Source organism: Erpetoichthys calabaricus, chromosome 4 (genome assembly GCF_900747795.2).
Source record: "Erpetoichthys calabaricus chromosome 4, fErpCal1.3, whole genome shotgun sequence".
Classification (NCBI taxonomy): Eukaryota; Metazoa; Chordata; class Cladistia; order Polypteriformes; family Polypteridae; genus Erpetoichthys; species Erpetoichthys calabaricus.
Window position 1 is genome coordinate 9,770,482 of NC_041397.2, and position 18,189 is coordinate 9,788,670.

The 18,189-nt window shown below is 43.5% G+C and overlaps 1 protein-coding gene across 2 annotated transcripts; it reads right to left on the reverse strand.

Moving 5' to 3' along the window:
- Positions 1–3,146: 3,146 nt before the first annotated feature.
- Positions 3,147–18,175, reverse strand: lig4 (ligase IV, DNA, ATP-dependent). Of its 2 annotated transcripts, XM_051926335.1 has the most exons (3): positions 18,119–18,175; positions 8,051–8,096; positions 3,147–5,975 (listed from the first exon to the last, which is right to left on the reverse strand). In XM_051926335.1, exon 3 carries the CDS (start codon positions 5,955–5,957, stop codon positions 3,243–3,245), a length of 2,715 nt encoding a protein of 904 aa, XP_051782295.1. In that variant the 5' UTR covers positions 5,958–5,975; positions 8,051–8,096; positions 18,119–18,175; the 3' UTR covers positions 3,147–3,242. The 2 variants fall into 2 exon arrangements, with proteins under 2 accessions (XP_051782295.1, XP_051782296.1); XM_051926336.1 differs by lacking the exon at positions 8,051–8,096.
- Positions 18,176–18,189: the final 14 nt, after the last annotated feature.

Genomic DNA, 18,189 nt, shown 5'->3' on the forward strand with positions numbered 1-18,189 from the left:
ACAACGAATAGAGGAAAAACATGTCTTTGTCCCAAACATTCTGGAGGGCACTGCACTGTCAGCTATCTGCTATTGCCATAAAAACGTAACATAGTGACTACGGAATAATCATTTTTAGAATGAGGCTGACCTGAAAAGGTATGAATTTGTATTTAAACGCTTCCCATAGTGTTTGAAAGTCCTTTGCCAGGTTAAATGGCGACCTTTAATGGCAGAACATTAGAAAGCACTTGTGGAACTTTTTTCATACATACTTCCAGGTGGAAGTTCATGTTTCGTTATTTTTCCATTCCTTTGTTTACTTACTGCAAGTTGTGAGATCAGTTTGTCGTTTTCCCATATCAAATCAAGTCAAGCCAAGTCAAGATGGGGAGCATGCACTGGTACAGTGCGTTGCCGCACCCACCACATGACGAAACAGCTCGGGATTCTGGTTGTCAACCCCCCCAGGCAGAAACGCGGTCCAGTCCCACCCTCTGGAAGTGACCCTCTAATTACCACAGCCAGGTGTTATGTGGGAGACCCCTTGGTCTGATCCAGCCATTCAGATCCCCAACAATGAGCAGGATCACCCTCGGGTAATCGCGTCTCATGGCCTTAGTGCAGTAACTGACGCTCCCTCATAATGCAAGTTACGTGCCTCATTCAGGACGCCGTGAGCAACACAAAGTCAAACCAGCGGGATCCAAGAATTTTCCACAGAGACACACATGAAGGAGTCCCGTCTTCATCTCAGGTCACTGGATAGCGTCCATGTCTCAGAGTCAGGGTGCATCAGGACTCTAAAGACTAGGACCTTTGTCCTTTTCCAGATATCAGGAGCACCACACACTCCTTTCCAGCGACCTCATGACCCCCCATGCTCTCCCAATCCATCTACTGACTTCATAGGAAGAGTTACCAGAGACATGAATGTCACTGCTGAGGTAAGTAAACCTCTCGACGAGGTCAACACTCTCTCTGCAGACAGACACACTGCTGATGGCCATGCCCAAGAGGTCATTAAAGGCCTGGATCTTTGTTTTTATCAAGGACGTCACCTGAGCCATTAATACTGTGCGACCCTGCGGAAAAGTAAGTTTATTCTAGATAATCTATCTTTTTCTATAATACGCTACCGTGGCTGTTCGTTTGTCTGTCCAGGATTTTAAATCACCTGTAGCTCGCAAACCGTTTCACCTATTGACTTGAAATTTGGTACACATATACTACGTGACGTCTACTATCTGCTTTCGGGGTGATGATTTTATTACTCTTTTTATTTTATTGTAGAATCAACTCTAGGCAGCGCGCAGCAGGGCGGCCGTGCAGCGCATGCATACGGGCGCCGTTCTCATTCCCTACCACCTTCGCTAATCATTCTTGAGGCAGATTGAAGACTTAAGTGCCAGATTAAGTGAACAATTAAGGAAAACGTACTAAGTAATTGTAACACAAAAACTAACAATCAGTTTTAACGTGAAAAGATGCTGGCGAAAGAAGACAAGCAGCAGGCCGCTAAGGTGGAGTAAAGAAGAGCTGCTCAGGAAACAGCAAGCACATCAACCTCTGAGCAAACGAATGATAAACGTACAGAGAAAGATGATGAACACTATGAATGCTCAAGTCAAGTGTATTCACTGCACTGCGCCATTACTGGTATATATATATATAAAAGCCAAATACCACTGATTCACTCATCACGAAATCTCCCAAAGTATGAGGACTTGAAATTTGGAATGTAGGTTACCCTTGGCCCATAGGTGCTCGCTAAGAAACGGTTTTAAAAATTTTGTGGTCCAAGCGCGTTCTGTCTGTATGTCTGTCTGCTTTTCACGAGAGGATTACTTAATGGATTTAGATCGTGGGGGTTATAGTGGTGCAGTGGGTAGTGCTGCTGCCTCGCAGTTAGGAGACCTGGGTTCGTTTCCTGGGTCCTTCCTGCGTGGAGTTTGCATGTTCTCCCCGTGTCTACGTGGGTTTCCTCCAGGTGCTCCGGTTTCCTCCCACAGTCCACAGACATGCAGGTTAGGTGCATTGGCGATTCTAAATTGTCCCTAGTGTGTGCACCCTGCGGTGGGCTGGCACCCTGCCCGGGGTTTTTTTTTGGGCCTTGCGCGCTTTTTTTTTGGCTGGGATTGGCTCCAGCAGACCCCCGTGACCCTGTAGTTAGGATATAGCGGGTTGGATAATGGATGGATGGATGGATTTAGATCGGGTTGTTTTCTATAATTTGCTTGAACTTTCCAGTTGATTTTGCGACTTCTCTCATTGCGCTAAGTACCAGAGTTCACTTGCAGTACCGATGTATTTATGCAAATCCAGGAGAGTGGCTGTGGGCCGAGAGCGGGGCCTTCCTCATTCACTCGCCAGCCTCTCGCCACGTGTCAGAGTGTACCTTGCCTCCTCTTAGCTAGCGATACCTGTTTGTTCAGCAGGCATTATCATCTGCAGACTGTTAAGGAGTAACGTTTGACGTTTTTGAGAGTGCGATCAGAGCTCCATGTGTTTTAGAGGGTAGCTGCTGATTGCCAGAGATATCACAGCCGTCCTTTCTGAGTCCAGACTGCGTTTGGAGTGATTTCTTATGTCTATATCACCTGCAAGGGGGAGTTTACAACAGTAAAGTTGTGCAACTGTGGAGTTAATAGCCGCACCTGCCAAACATCTGATCGTGTCTACTGCCTTTCGGATTTTATGTCACCCGCATTTTCTGCACTAGCCTACCTTACCGAGGCCAGGCCTCACTTACACATAGGGTCAGGTAGACTTCACTAGCCCAAAGAGAAATATGTTTGCAGCAGGAAAGTACAAAACGTAAGGCACTGTTAAAGAGAAAGCAAGCTAAGAAACAACCACTAAAACCTAGCATTATCATAAGGAAACACACCAGAGGTTGGGTCAAAGGAGAATAATTATCTTTAACGGCACAGAAATTAATAATTCTGAAATGAGCAGCATCCCTACAAGTAACAGAATTAAAAATGCAAATAGCTATGAGAATAAAAGATGAAGGAAAAATGTGTGTTTGTGCCCAACATTAAGGAGAGCGCTGTATTAATTTAAGGACATAGGATGGATCCACTTTTCAAAGACAACTATAAGCGCTGAACAATTATATTTAAAATATGTTTAATTGCAGTAATATATATGTTAAAAATAAGCAGTTATTTAAAATATATTTAATTGCAGTAATATACATGTTAAAAATACCACAGTTCTTTAAAAATCTTCATAAATATTTACCATTCAGCTCATGATCTTTATACAAGGTAATCATTCTCATTCATCAGATAGCCTGCATTGATAGACTCGGTTACCCATGATTCCAGAACAATCTTAAACTTCTTTTCAAACGCTCGCCTGATGCCTTTCAGCTCCTGGATGCGAGCTTCATCTCTGACGATTACATGTGAAACTCCTTCCAAGAGCTCGGACAGCACTTCGGCACCATGAAATCGGAGTTCCAAAGCTCTTATTTTCAAGCTGGATCCGTGAATTTGGCTTCCTCGGTTCCCAATTTCAGCATACTGGTCCAGATAAACTCTGCACTGCCGAAACATGCTGTTGGGGCGATCCTCCCAGCTGTACCTCTGCTCCAGGTCAGCTATGGCTTCTAACGACATCTTCTCCTCGGCCTTCTTTATACGTTTAAACACCTCTTTCAGTTGATCTTCATCAGTGTCTACAAGATAGCTATCACCGTAGCAATCATATTCCTTCGCAAAGTGCTGCTGTGTGGAAGGGGACATGTGAATCATGTGACAGGGCTGCCACGGGACACATTTTTCAGAATTTATGCATTCTAACAGCCACTCGACTTGGACAACGTCAAAGTCCTTTGCAGCGATAACATTTTTGACTCTCATGTTCTCGATACCGGCGATGATGCAGTATGTATCCTTCCCCGGGTTCTGAACCACAATACCACCATACTGGGCAACTGACTTTTCAAGATCTGCCTTTGAATGTTCCGAGTTGCCGCTCATGATACAGAACTCCACGTCTTCAAATATATTGGAAACTCTGCTAATGTTTGAAAGGTCTTGGGATTTGAAGTGATCGATGACATCGATGACCTTCTTCGTTTTGGCAGTAACTTTCCTTTTCTTCTTATCTGGCTCATCCTCATTTAGTTTTACATGTCGGGAGGCTAGTTTTCCGGAAGCTTTCGAGTGAAAATGGGCCAGATCTTTCACGGTCATACACTCGTACCACTCTTTGTCATTGCGTATTTTTTCAATTCTTGGAAAGCGTAGCGTGCATCCAGTTTTGTACATGTCGCTGTCAACAATCTCTGCAGCCTTGACTTGGACAATCACCGAATGACACGGTTCGATGTACGCCTCTGGTCTTTCGGTAGCACACAAAATAGAAGTCGGTGGATCTTTTTTGCGATATGGCTTCCAATGATTTGCTAGCTTTAGGCCGAGGTCGTACAACTCCTTCATTGTATACCCCGATCCAATTCTGCACAGCGAATGGAAGACTTTGGGCTTTTCTCCTGGCGGTGGAGTTTCAGCAACTGCGCATAAAAAATGGGACATCATTCCACCCCGTAGTCCCTTTCCCCAATAACCCCCAATGATTAGGATGTCCAGTTCATCCATGAGACCATCTACGTATTCTGGCTTTATCTTTAACCAGCCCTCCCCGCGTTTATCCGGCTTGTAAATAGACATGGGATCCTTTACCATGATTCCTTCCTCCCTGTTGTCAATTGCTTCATTCAGAAAATTCACCACTTCCTGTTTCGTCCTTGCCTCTGTTTTGGGGACAATGTGAATCCTGCCCTGCACGGGAGCAAAGACGCTATCGAGAATCTCGTGTCTTTTACGAAGCACCTCGTGCCCGAGTTTCTGATCATTAACCAGCAGTACATCAAATACACAGAAGCAAGTCTGCAAGTCGGAATCGTCCACCATGCGTTTAATGTCAAACTTGCTGCCTTTCTGCATGAAGGTCTCGGCGGTAGGGTTGTAAGCCATCATCTCCCCATCCAGTATGCAGTTTACAATATTGGGTTTGAAAACATTGTGAATAAATGGAGTTAAGGATCCCTCTAAAGGTGACGCACCAAACTGCTGGGTATAGTCGTAACCGTTGCGAGAGTAATACTTGTACACGTCTCCATCTTTGTGCAACTGCATGCGCTCCCCGTCTAATTTTGTCTGAATATAAAAGGGCTGGTTGTTCATTTGCTTTTCAATCTGATGGATGTCTGCGACCGCGGCCAACATGGGCTTAAAGGCACAAAACAAAGCAATGGAGACGTCCGACAGGCAAACGTTTGGGTCGTGAAGTTGCCGGCATACCTTTTCCAAATCTGTGGTCACGTTGTGGAGTTCCACGGCGTCTGGATGAAAAATGTTCAGCACGGTTTCTTTGCTGTAGCCCAGCTTCATGTCTTTCAGGATCATGCGAATCAGCCATTTTTGCTCCAAAGCAGAGGTTTTTGTTATCAAGTCCAGTAGACTCTTCCTCACCAAGTCTTTTCTTTTAGAAGCATTATTGCTGGCCACCGAATCCAGGAAGTTATTGACTTCCTGGATGGAAAGACACCCCTGATTTGTGCATCGCTTCTTTAGGACAAAATAAGCTACAACAGCAAAATCCCCTGCCTCTCCCTGGGAGGTGCTAGGAGCTCGGTAGTTGAGAAGCTTGTTTGCATCCACACCATCTTTTGGCAAACATAAAACATCGATATACAGCTTGGCGAGCATGTTTTCCTTTATCCCATAGGCCATTCTCTCTCGCTCCAGCTGGGGGAGGATCAGGCGCATTGAAGGATAGAACGAATCTGTTGTGTTGGGGTCATTTTTATGAAGCACGCTGTGAAACTTTCTCCAGGAGTCCAAAAAATCCTTCAAATGTTTTGCTTTCTCGGGGCGAGTCTTTGTCTTTTGTATTTTTTCTAACGTTGAACACAAATGTGCAAAAGGAACTTGAGAAGCAACGGAAGGCATCGTTGTAGCCATACTTACAATGTTTCGCACCTGGAAGTAAAAAGAAACACACACGTAAAATTTTGACCTACGATTCATACTGCAATTCAAGTTTCACAATACAATGGTGGAGGCGCAGTGGTAGTGCAGTAAGGAGACCAGGGTTTGCTCCCTGGCTCCTCCCTACATGGAGTTTGCATGATCTCCCCATGTCTGTGTGGGTTTCCTCAGGGTACTTCAATTTCCTCCCATTGTCCAAAGACATACAGGTTAGGTTAAATGTTAAATTGACCCTAACATGTTTGGTGTGTAGGTGGGTTTGTCCATCCATCCATTTCCCAACCTGCTGAATCCGAACACAGGGGCACGGGGGTCTGCTGGAGCCAATCCCAGCCAACACAGGGCACAAGGCAGGAACCAATCCCGGGCAGGGCACCAACCCACCGCAGCCAAAGACATACAGGTTAGGTTAAATGTTAAATTGACCCTAACATGTTTGGTGTGTAGGTGGGTTTGTCCATCCATCCATTTCCCAACCTGCTGAATCCGAACACAGGGTCACGGGGGTCTGCTGGAGCCAATCCCAGCCAACACAGGGCACAAGGCAGAAACCAATCCCGGGCAGGGTGCCAACCCACTGCAGGACACACGCACACAAACACAGCACACATAGGGACAATTTAGAATCGCCAGTCCACCTAACCTGCATGTCTTTGGACTGTGGGAGGAAACCCACGCAGACACGGGGAGAACATGCAAACTCCACACAGGGAGGACCGGGGAAGCGAACCCAGGTCTCCTAACTGCGAGGCAGCAGTGCTACCACTGCACCACCGTGCCGCCCTAGGTGGGTTTGTTCACCATGCAATGGCATTGTGCCCAAAGCTAACTGGGATGGGCTTCAGACCAATCCCCACCCCACCCCTAAACCTGCAACCTCTGGTCTGGATTATGCAGGTGTCACCTGCTTGCACATAGGGGGCAGCTGAATGGCTCTAGTGACTGTAATTTTACCGCCACTCCAGGGGTTGGCACTGTGTCCCAATGCCTTTTTCTCTTCCTCCCTCCGCAGACTGAATGACTGACGACTATAACGCCTCTAACACCACTTCCAGTGTCCATCCACCTGGATCCGTCTCTTCCTGCTGGAAGGACTCAAAACCAGAAGCTCAGTCATCTTTGTGAGTTCTGTTGTGCACTCGCCTCTGTAAAGATGTCTCCACAATTATAACATATAATTATAGAATTTTATAATATGTAACTTTAAATTAGGTTAATATAAATATTTATATTATACTAGCCGTCCCCCATTGCTCCGCCTGAGTAGTAGTGAAACAGGACAGTGAGGAGGGTTCTGCCCACTCCTGATGTCACGCTTCCCCCTCCCCTCGGCATGCAGCCTCTGTCTCAGGTTAGCACGAATATATCACTCCTGCAAGTGAACAGTGATTCTTAACGTGATGAGAGAAGTCGCAAAATAAATGGGAATGTTCAAGCAAATTGTAGAGAAAAACTCAATCTAAATTTAACTCCCTTCTCCATCTCTTATTTACATATATATTTACTTCTCCCTTTCTTTTGTTTAATGTTGCCTTATTAAAAAGCCTTAAGCAATTTTCCTTTAGCTAAGCTCTCCTTCTCAGGGGTGGGGTTTGATTTGTCTTCAATTTTGTTGGGTCATAAATTGATCTGTTTGTATGGAATGATTACAATGAAAATTAATAAAATAAAAATATAAAAAAAAAACTCAATCTAAATCCGTTAAGTAGTTCTCTCGTTCGCTAGCAAAGCAGAGGTAAGGTACGCCCCGAGGCTGGTGCGTGAGTGAGGAGGACCTCGCCCCTCCCCACGGTCCACTGTGTGTCTCTCGGATTCGTGCAAATAAATCGGTACCGCAAGTGAACTATGATATTCAGCGCGATGAGAGATGTCGCAAAATCAACTGGAATGTTCAAGCAAATTACAGAAGAAAACCCAATCTAACTCCGTTAAGTAGTTCTCACATTCGTTAGCTAAGAAGAGGTAAGGAACAGCCCGAGGCTGGCGCGTCAGAGTGGAGGGGCCTGCTGCGTGTCTCTCAGATTCGTGCAAATAAATCGGTACCACAAGTGAACTATGATACTTACCGCAATAAGAGAGGTTGCAAAATCGACCGGAATGTTCAAGCAAATTCTAGAAAAAAAACAATCAAAATCCGTTAAGTAGTTCTCTCGTGAAAAGCAGACAGACAGACAGACAGACAAACCGACGTTGGATTATATACGCGTGTGTATATATATATATATATATATATATATATATATATATATATATATATTCATATTATTTACTAGCTGTTTCCCGCAGCTCCGCCCATGTAGTAGTGAAACAGGACAAACTTTAAAAATCAATAAACAAACAGGTATGGCTAGCTAAGTGGGTGCAAGGTATGCTTCAAAACGTGGCCAGAGGTAGACCGATTCAAACAGAGTCTGGCACGTGAGTGAGGAGGGCCCCGTCCGCTTCCCCCTTTCCTTGGCCCACAGCGGATTAGTGCGAATAAATTGCTTCTGCAAGCGAACTGGGATACTTAGCGCGATGAGAAAAGTCGCAAAATCAACTGGAATGTCCAAGCAAATTATAGAAAAAAAAAAATCTAAATCCGAAGATACTCTTGTGAAAAGCGGACAGACATACAGGCAGACGTTGGATTATATATATATTTATATATACAGTACTGTGCAAAAGTTTTAGGCAGGTGTGAAAAAATGCTGTAAACAAAGAATGCTTTCAGAAATATAAATAATGATTGTTTATTGTTATCAATTTACAAAATGCAAAGTGAGCGAACAAAAGAAAAATCTAAATCAAATCAATATTTGGTGTTCCTACCTTCTGCCTTCAAACCAGCATCAATTCTTATAGGTCCACTTGCACAAAGTCAGGGATTTTGTAGGATTCTAGTCAGGTGTTTGATCAACCAATTCTACCAAACAGGTGCTAATGATCATCAATGTCACACGTAGGTTGAAACACAGTCATTAACTGAAACAGAAACAGCTGTGTAGGAGGCTTAAAACTGGGTGAGGAACAGCCAAACTCTGCTACCAAGGTGAGGTTGTGGAAGACAGTTTCATGTCATGGCAAGATTGAGCACAGCAACAAGACACAAGGTAGTTCTACTGCATCAGCAAGATCTCTCCCAGACAAAGATTTCAAAGCAGACTGGGGTTTCAAGATGTGCTGTTCACGCTCTTTCGAAGAAGCACAAAGAAACGGGCAACATTGAGGATCGTAGACGCAGTGGTTGGCCAAGGAAACTTAGTGCAGCAGATGAAAGACACAGCGAGCTTATTACCCTTCGAAATCGGAAGATGTCCAGCAGTGCCATCAGCTCAGAACTGGCAGAAACCAGTGGGACCCAGGTACATCCATCTACTGTCCGGAGAAGTCTGGCCAGAAGTGGTCTTCATGGAAGAGTTGCAGCCAAAAAGCCATACCTCCGACGTGGAAACAAGGTCAAGCGACTCAAGTATGCACGAAAACATAGGAACTGGGGTGCAGAAAAATGGCAGCAGGTGCTCTGGACTGATGAGTCAAAATTTGAAATATTTAGCTGTAGCAGAAGGCAGTTTGTTCGCAGAAGGGCTGGAGAGTGGTACAATAATGAGTGTCTGCAGGCAACAGTGAAGCATGGTGGAGGTTCCTTGAACGTTTGGGGCTGCATTTCTGCAAATGGAGTTGGAGATTTGGTCAGGATTAATGGTGTTCTCAATGCTGAGAAATACAGGCAGATACTTATCCATCATGCAATACCATCAGGGAGGCGTATGATTGGCCCCAAATTTATTCTGCAGCAGGACAACGACCCCAAACATACAGCCAAAGTCATTAAGAACTATCTTCAGCGTAAAGAAGAACAAGAAGTCCTGGAAGTGATGGTATGGCCCCCCACAGAGCCCTGATCTCAACATCATCGAGTGTGTCTGGGATTACATGAAGAACAACAACAACAACAACATTTATTTATATAGCACATTTTCATACAAAAAGTAGCTCAAAGTGCTTTACATAATGAAGAAAAGAAGAATAAAAGACAAATAAGAAATTAAAATAAGACAACCTTAGTTAACATAAGAAGGAGTAAGGTCCGATGGCCAGAGTGGACAGAAAAAACAAAAAAAAAACTCCAGAAGGCTGGAGAAAAAAATAAAATCTGTAGGGGTTCCAGGCCACGAGACCGCCCAGTCCCCTTTGGGCATTCTACCTAACATAAATGAAATAGTCCTCTTTGTAGTTAGGGTCAGAAGGATGTGAGGAAGCCTACATCCATAGAAGATCTGGGGTTAGTTCTCCAATATGTTTGGAACAACCTACCAGCCGAGTTCCTTCAAAAACTGTGTGCAAGTGTACCTAGAGGAATTGATGCTGTTTTGAAGGCAAAGGGTGGTCACACCAAATATTGATTTGATTTAGAGTTCTCTTTTTCATTCACTGCATTTTGTTGATTGATGAAAATAAATGATTAACACTTCCATTTTTGAAAGCATTCTTTGGTTACAGCATTTTTTCACACCTGTCTAAAACTCTTGCACAGTACTGTATATATTAAATAATATTTTTTTTTAGCAAACCAATTATACGGGTTGACCAGGCTGGTACCCCAATTCTTTATCACTGTCATCTCATTGTCTTATACAAGTTACAAAATGACATGACAATACAATATTCCCATGATAGGAAATTTTCATAAAAGAAATGTACTGTATGTTTAGTGTTACTTATTATTAAATACTCATAAATGAAATCATTGCAAAATACATTTGAGTCAGTGCACAAATAAGCAGTTTTTAATGTTAGTTTCTGGAAGCTTTTTAAAAATTATTATACTAAATCAGGAACATAAAATATTGGCACTGAAAGTCTGAAAGTTAACAGGTGCAAGTAAGAATTTCACAGTACTCCACATGTGGCAATAACTATATAAACCAACAGTATAAAGTGACTGCAATGCCAAATTATCCATATTTAAATTTATGTTTTTTTGTTTTTTTTCCAGAGTTAACACCAGGAATTGCTCCAACAACAGGGCTGTCCTTTTAATTCCTGCTGGAATGCTTCACTGACCTGTTAGCTCTGGGTCTTGACTGGATGTACAGGAAACTTACAAGGTTACATTTCCTTTTAAGCAAAATGCAAATATTAACACACATAGACGTGCCACGATCGATTGGCTGCCAATCTTAATTGGATGATTTTCACTTAAAAAAGACCCCCCATTTGGGTTTAAAATTTCAAATGAAACAATTCAGATGTAATTAAAGTGCACCTTGGAGACTTTCATTGAAGGGGATTTTGGTCACACCACACTTTTTCTACAAAGTCCCTGCATTTCAGGGCACCATAATGTTTGGACACAACATTGGCAGGCCTATTAAAGCCATCATATTTAGGACTTTGTCACATATCTATTATCATACAATGACTGCTTGAAGTCTGCGATTCTTACACATTACCAGGTGCTGAGGATCTTCTCTGGTGATGCTCTACCAAGCCTCTAATGCGGCCATCTTCAGCTTCTGCTTGTTTCAGGGGCTTGTCCCCTTACGTTTTCTCATCAGCATAAGGAAGACCTGCTCGTTTGAATTTAACTTGGGAGACTGGCTTGACCATTCCAGAAGTTTGCATTTTTTTTAGCTTTGACAAACTCCTGTGTTGTCTTAGAAGTATGGCTGGGATCACTATGTTATTGTAGGATGACGCGCCACCCAAGGAGTTTGGAGGCATTTACTGGAACTTGAGCAGATGTTTCTATACACCTCAGAATACATTATGCCACTACCATCAGTAGATTCATCATCAATGAAGAGACCTGTGGCAGCTATACATGCTCAAGCCATAACACACCCCCACCACCATGCTAAATGGGATGAGGTGATCTGCGTTGGATCTTGAGCAGTTCCTTTTCATCTCCACACTTTGCTCTGCCATCATTCTTTGTCTCGTCTGTCGACAAGACCTTTTCCCAGAATTCTGCAGGTTCTTTTTAAGATATTTTTTCTCAAACTGTAATCTGGCCATCCTGTTTTTGTGGTGTTCATCTTGCAATGTTCATGAAGTCTTCTGCTGATAGTCATCCCTGACACACACACCTGCCCACTGAAGACTGTTTCTGGTCTGTCGGTCAGGAGTTGGGGGCTTTTTCTTTACCAAAGTGAGGATTCTTCTGTCATCAGCAGTGAGGGTCTTCCTTTGCCTTTTAGTCCCTTTGTGATTACTAAGACCACCAGTGTGTTCTTTCTTCTTCGTGCTATTCCAGATAGTTGATTTCAGTCATCTTAAGGTGTCACTGATCTCTCCAATAGTTTGACTCTTGTTTTTCAGCCTCATAATGGCTTCTTTGACTTTCATTGTTCTCATGTTGAAAAATAGCAAACTGTGACTCCAAAGGGTAGAAGCAAGCCGGGGTATTTCATGAAGGCTGCTTGCTACTTGTGCTGATCGACACATTTACAAAACAAAAGACGCTGATGGTAGAGGTGCGAAGGGATTAAAGGTGGGCCGAGATTACAAGTTTTTTCGTAGGCTTCAGGAATTCCAGTGTTACATCCTTCATCGCAAACTGTAATCTGAGCATACTGTTTTTGTGGTGTTCATCTTGCAGTATAGCCTCTGTATGTCTATTCATGAAGTCTTCCACAAATAGTCGTCTCTGACTCACACACACATACACACCTGCCTCCTTAAGACTGTTTCTAATCTGTCACACAGGAATTTAGGGCTTTTCTTTACCATAGAGAAGATTCTTCTGTCATCAGCAGTGGAGGTCTTCCTTGGCCTACCAGTCCCTTTGTAATTACTGAGCCCACCAGCGTGTTCTTTCTTCTTCCTGATATTCCAGACAGTTGATTTCTGTCATCCTAAGGTTTCACTGATGTCTCCAATGGTTTTATTCTTGTTTTCAGGATGGCTTCTTTAACTTTCATTAGCACAGCTCTTGTCTTCATGTTGAGCAATGGCAACTCCAGACTCCAAAGGGTAGCAGCAAGCCGAGGTATCTTATGAAGCCATGAAACCCACCTGAGGAATCACAAACACCTGTGACGCCAATTGTACCAAACATTATGATGCCTTGAAATGTAGAAAAAGTGTCATTTCTACATGGTGTGACCGAAATATATGCTAATCCCCTTGAAAATATATGGCCAAAAAACTGTGACGCAGAGGGGAAAATCAAGGAAAAATGTGCCTTTGTGCCAAATATCATGGATGGCACTGTATATGTGATAAGTAAGATATAAAGCACATTTCTCTTATGATTAACATCTTTTATTTATATTCTTAGATTTTCTGATTGTAATTTCATTTAGAATTAAGCAAAGGTTTCATGCATATTCAAAAATTCACGTGTTTATATAAATAGACCTGTTCTGAGCATGCAAACAACATGAAGACCAGGGAGCACACTAAACAGGTTAGAGACAAAGTTGTAGAGTAGTATAGAAAAAAAAACATCCCAAACTTTGAATATCCCATGGAAGCACCTTTAAATCCATTATAACAAAACTAGCTGTGTAAGCCCGTGCTGTAAAAAGTTTGGGGTCCTAGAAACTATTCAAATCGTCAGAAAAATAAATTGAAATGTAGAGATGTCAGGTAATTGAAAGGAACGACTCTGGGCGTCTCCCTCCTAGGAGGATTCGTTTTGCACACGTGCTCGCCTCGCTTGTGCATTAGTGGCGGGAGGAAAAGTAAAATGGATACCGTTTTGCCGATGTTAGCGGCTAAGCGACTTTGTCTTTCTTCTGAGGTTTCGTTTTGCTGACGTGCAGGCCTCGCTTGTGTTATTAGCGGCTAAGCGAGTTTTCTGTTTCCTCGGAGGTGGAGCCTTTACCCCGACTTCACCTCTCACTTCCTGACTGGAAAAACAGACACACACACTTCCACGTGTAGACGTTTATATATAAGATGGAAGGAATATGGCACCACTGTAAAACTGACAAGAGAAGGCTGCCCAGCAAAACTCACAGACTGGGCAAGGAGGGCAGAGATGCAACAGTTTGAATCCCATTACTGCCGGAAAGGGATCCTACTCTGTTGAGTCCTTGAACAAAGCCCTTAACCTGAAAATTGCTCCAGGGGCGCTGTGCAATGGCTGACCCTGCACTCTGACCCTCCAAAAGGTCATGCAAAAAGACATTTTCTCCTTGGGGTTTAATAAAGTCCATTATCATCATCATCATCATCATCATATGTGATGTGGATGGGAATTTGTAGCCAAATCCAGAGGATAGGATGAACTTGCATGGTGGAGTTGTTTTGGGGAAGGGGGGTTACAAATGTACATCTATTCAAAATAAAAGCCACTGAAGTATACTGCAACATGGTTTATTCATTTGTGGACATTTTACAGATTGAAAAGATGTCCATATTTTCTAATGCTGTGTTTTTGTAGACATGAGATTAAAATTACGTGATAAACAATGATCATCTATACTATAATATAGTATATATAATGATCTGGACTAGTCTAACAATCTTTAATTACAATTGCTCTGATTTTAATTTTTGTATTTTAGTTTTGTCTACAATGTGTGTTTTATCTATTGTTGGTTGTCCTTGAGTGTTTTGAAAGGTGCCTATAAATAAATAAAATGAATTATTATTATTATTAACACAGTAGAGCTGGGCAAGAAGGGTCGGAGCAGAGTATACTTTCCAAGGAGACTTGTCTTTTAATGCTTGTGGCAAGTGGCTGAGGGTGGCACCCAGCCGGGATGCCCAGGAGGACCGGAGGAGGGCTTATGCCTCATCCAGACCATGAGGGGGCGACCACCCTGGTGGCTTTGGGGACCATGGGAACAGAGCTTAGAAGCTCAACCTTATAGGGGCCTGTGGTCACCGCCAGGGGGCGCCCCAATGCCTGAGGAGTCCTGGCCCTCAGCACTTCTGCCACACCCGGAAGTGCTGAGAGGAAAGAAGACCAGGGACACCCGGAGTGCTTCCGGGTGCACAGCCGGTACTTTCGCCACACTGAGGAATGCCGGCAGAAGTTAATCGGGAGTCACCTGGAGCACGTCCGGGTGTGTATAAAAGGGGCCACCTCCCTCCATTCGATGGCTGGAGTCGGGAGGAAGAAGGCAAGAGCTCGGAGGAGAGGAGTGGAGGTGGACCAGAGAGGAAGGCATTGTGCGAGAGGCCTGGACTTTGGGGGTGTATTGGGTTGTATGTGTGCACTGTACATACAAAGTTATTGTCTGTTTTTCACCTGCATTATTATCATTCTTTAATTTAATATTATTTATTGTATCATTATGCTGCTGGGGCGGCACGGTGGCGCAGTGGTAGCACTGCTGCCTCGCAGTAAGGAGATCCGGGTTCGCTTCCTGGGTCCTCCCTGCGTGGAGTTTGCATGTTCTCCCCGTGTCTGCATGGGTTTCCTCCGGGCGCTCCGGTTTCCTCCCACAGTCCAAAGACATGCAGGTTAGGTTGATTGGCGATTCTAAATTGGCCCTAGTGTGTGCTTGGTGTTTGTGTGTGTCCTGCGGTGGGTTGGCGCCCTGCCCGGGATTGGTTCCCTGCCTTGCGCCCTGTGTTGGCTGAGATTGGCTCCAGCAGACCCCCGTGACCCTGTGTTCGGATTCAGCGGGTTGGAAAATGGATGGATGGATGGATTATGCTGCTGCTGGAGAATGTGAATTTCCCATTGGGATTAATAAAGTATCTATCTATCTATCTATCATAGTAAATTATGATTAAATGTATGTTGGTTGGTGAACCATCGGTGTCTGCCTGTCTGTGTCCGGGCTGTGTTCCACATGCTGCTGGAAATGTTCTACCAGACCTTAGTAGCCAGTATGTTGTTCAATGCTGTGGTCTCCTGGGAAAGCAACATGAGCTCAAAAGATGCACAACGCAAGAAGAAACGTATGAGGAAAGCCTGCACCATCACAGGGCAAACTCCAGACACATTGGAAGCTGTTGTGGAAAAGAGGATGGGGGCACAATTGGATGCCATCATGTAAAATCCTCTCCATCCCCTCCAGGAGGTGCTCCTTTGGAGTCAATTTATTCACAAGCTCACTCCCCTACAGTGTGCTAAGAAGCACCTCTGGAGGTCTTTTCTGCCCACTGCTATCTGGCAATTCAATGCCATCATGAAAAATCCTGTACATCCCCTCCAGGAGCATGTGCTTTCTTGGAGCACTTTTTACTACTGGCTCATTCCACCACGATGTGCTAAAAAGCGCCTCTCGGAATCTTTTCTGCTCACTACTATCAGGCAATTCAATGTTTCATCCTGACGTACTTCAAGTTCATTTAAAAATTTCTGCACAACATACATTTATTTATTTATCTATCAATCGTTTAGGTTCATTATTGGTCCTGTGAGTCTGTATCCATGCTCTTTTAAATGTTTCTGCTGCTGTATGCATCTAAATTATATAATGGGAATAATAAAGTTTCTCTTGTCAAATTTAACCTAATCTAATGCTGTCTATTATTGCTGTTTTAGGTCATTATTTAAGTCATTATATGTAGCAATGTTTTGATGCCATGAGTCGATCTGAGATATGGACTAACTGATTAGAGGTAGGATTACCTGTTTGGTCACACCATGTGCTGGTAATGCAAACTGTGTGAACAGTTTTGAAAAAGCAACTTCAGAACTGAAAAAAAATAAGTAAAAGGTAAACCAAGTGCATTAAAAATTTATTTGAAAAGTTCATTCTGTAGTGAAAAGTCAATCGATCAATTGGTTGGTATATTTTTCATTATACCATCACAAAGTCATGCTAAAATGAAATGCACTATATGAATTTGCAATGCACAGCAATACACTTAGCATATTGGATTGCGTTACATTACAGCACAAATTATCTATATTTCAAGATGTTGTATTGAGATAGAAAAAAATGAGAGAAAAAATGACTGCGTGTTTATACCTGTTGAATGGAACTCTGGCATAACGATGTGCGCTGCCCGTTGCCGGTCGAAGCCCATTTGGAGAAATGGGCTGGGAAGACGAACGCCGCCCCTCGTTGTCTTTTGTGGGTAGTCGATATTATTAGTCTTCGACGACTGGTGGGTGATGATTTATTATTATTATTATTATTACACTCGGTGGTCCGGAGCAAGCCCCCCATCAGTGGCACAAACAGCGTCCCTTTACCTGTATTATATTCAGGCATGGATTTGACAAGCGCACGCCTCTTGGTATACCGAGAGTGTGAACTTTTAATTTCTTCAACGGCGCCCATTAGGTATCATCCGATTTCGACGAACTAGAGGGGAGGTTGATAGGGTCTCCCCACTTTGGTGTCCGGAGCGAACTTCCTATCAGGAGCACAAACGGTGCTCCTCTATGTATATTCAACAACGGATTTTGAGGAGCGCACGCCTCTTGGTACTTGCCTTGCACTTTTTACGTACTTTCGTCCACTTTTACTTTCTTAAACGGCACCCACTAGGTATCATCTGATTTCGACGAACTGAGGGGAGGTTGTTAGGGTTCCCCCTTGGTATGCGGAGCGAGATCCCTATCAGTAGCACAGACGGCCCACTCGGTATCATCAGATTTCGATTAACTTTATGGGATAGATTGTTAGGGTCCCTCCTGCGGTGTCCGGTGCGCACGGCCCTTAATATTTCATTAATGGTGCTCTAATATTGTCCGGCTCTGGCACTGTCACTTCACTGCGCTTGATCTCCTGTTCCAATCTTATTTTTTTTCTTCTACTGCGTTCCTCACTAGATTACGTACAGGTACCGAGCTCGCACATTTCCATTTATAACATAAATAAAAAAAAATTAATTTGTTTAACATAAATAAACCACGATCATGTATGTTCTACTACTTATTTAATGTTTCCTCGGAATACGTCATGCTCTTGACAACAAGATTCAGGGCACATTGCGGACTGTTACCCCACGGGGCCATAAAATGGATAGATGGCGCCTATAAGAACTTTGAGGAGAAGCCGGGAGGTGATTTGAGTGCTGACGTTTTTGACTAAAGTCAACCTTATGGGGACTTTTAAATCGGCACGACATCAAGACGCCGTCACTCGGGCAGCTCCTGCACTTGAATCTACAAGCAGTATAAAAAACTTATACAACAAATCCCTTACTTTGCCACTCAGTGGGGGGCAAAAAAAATTTTTAGACCGCAAGAAAGCATAGCAAATGAACCCCATAAAGATCCAGTCACTTACGTTCTCGGTTCTAAAACCTTCTGTCTGCTTCCGCGTTGGATACGCGCGTTTACGGAAGACAGGGAACTTTA

Bases quoted from the DNA above. Each gene is read 5' to 3' on its own strand.
- lig4 (XM_051926336.1), bottom strand. From the start codon at position 5,957: ATGGCTACAACGATGCCTTCCGTTGCTTCTCAAGTTCCTTTTGCACAT.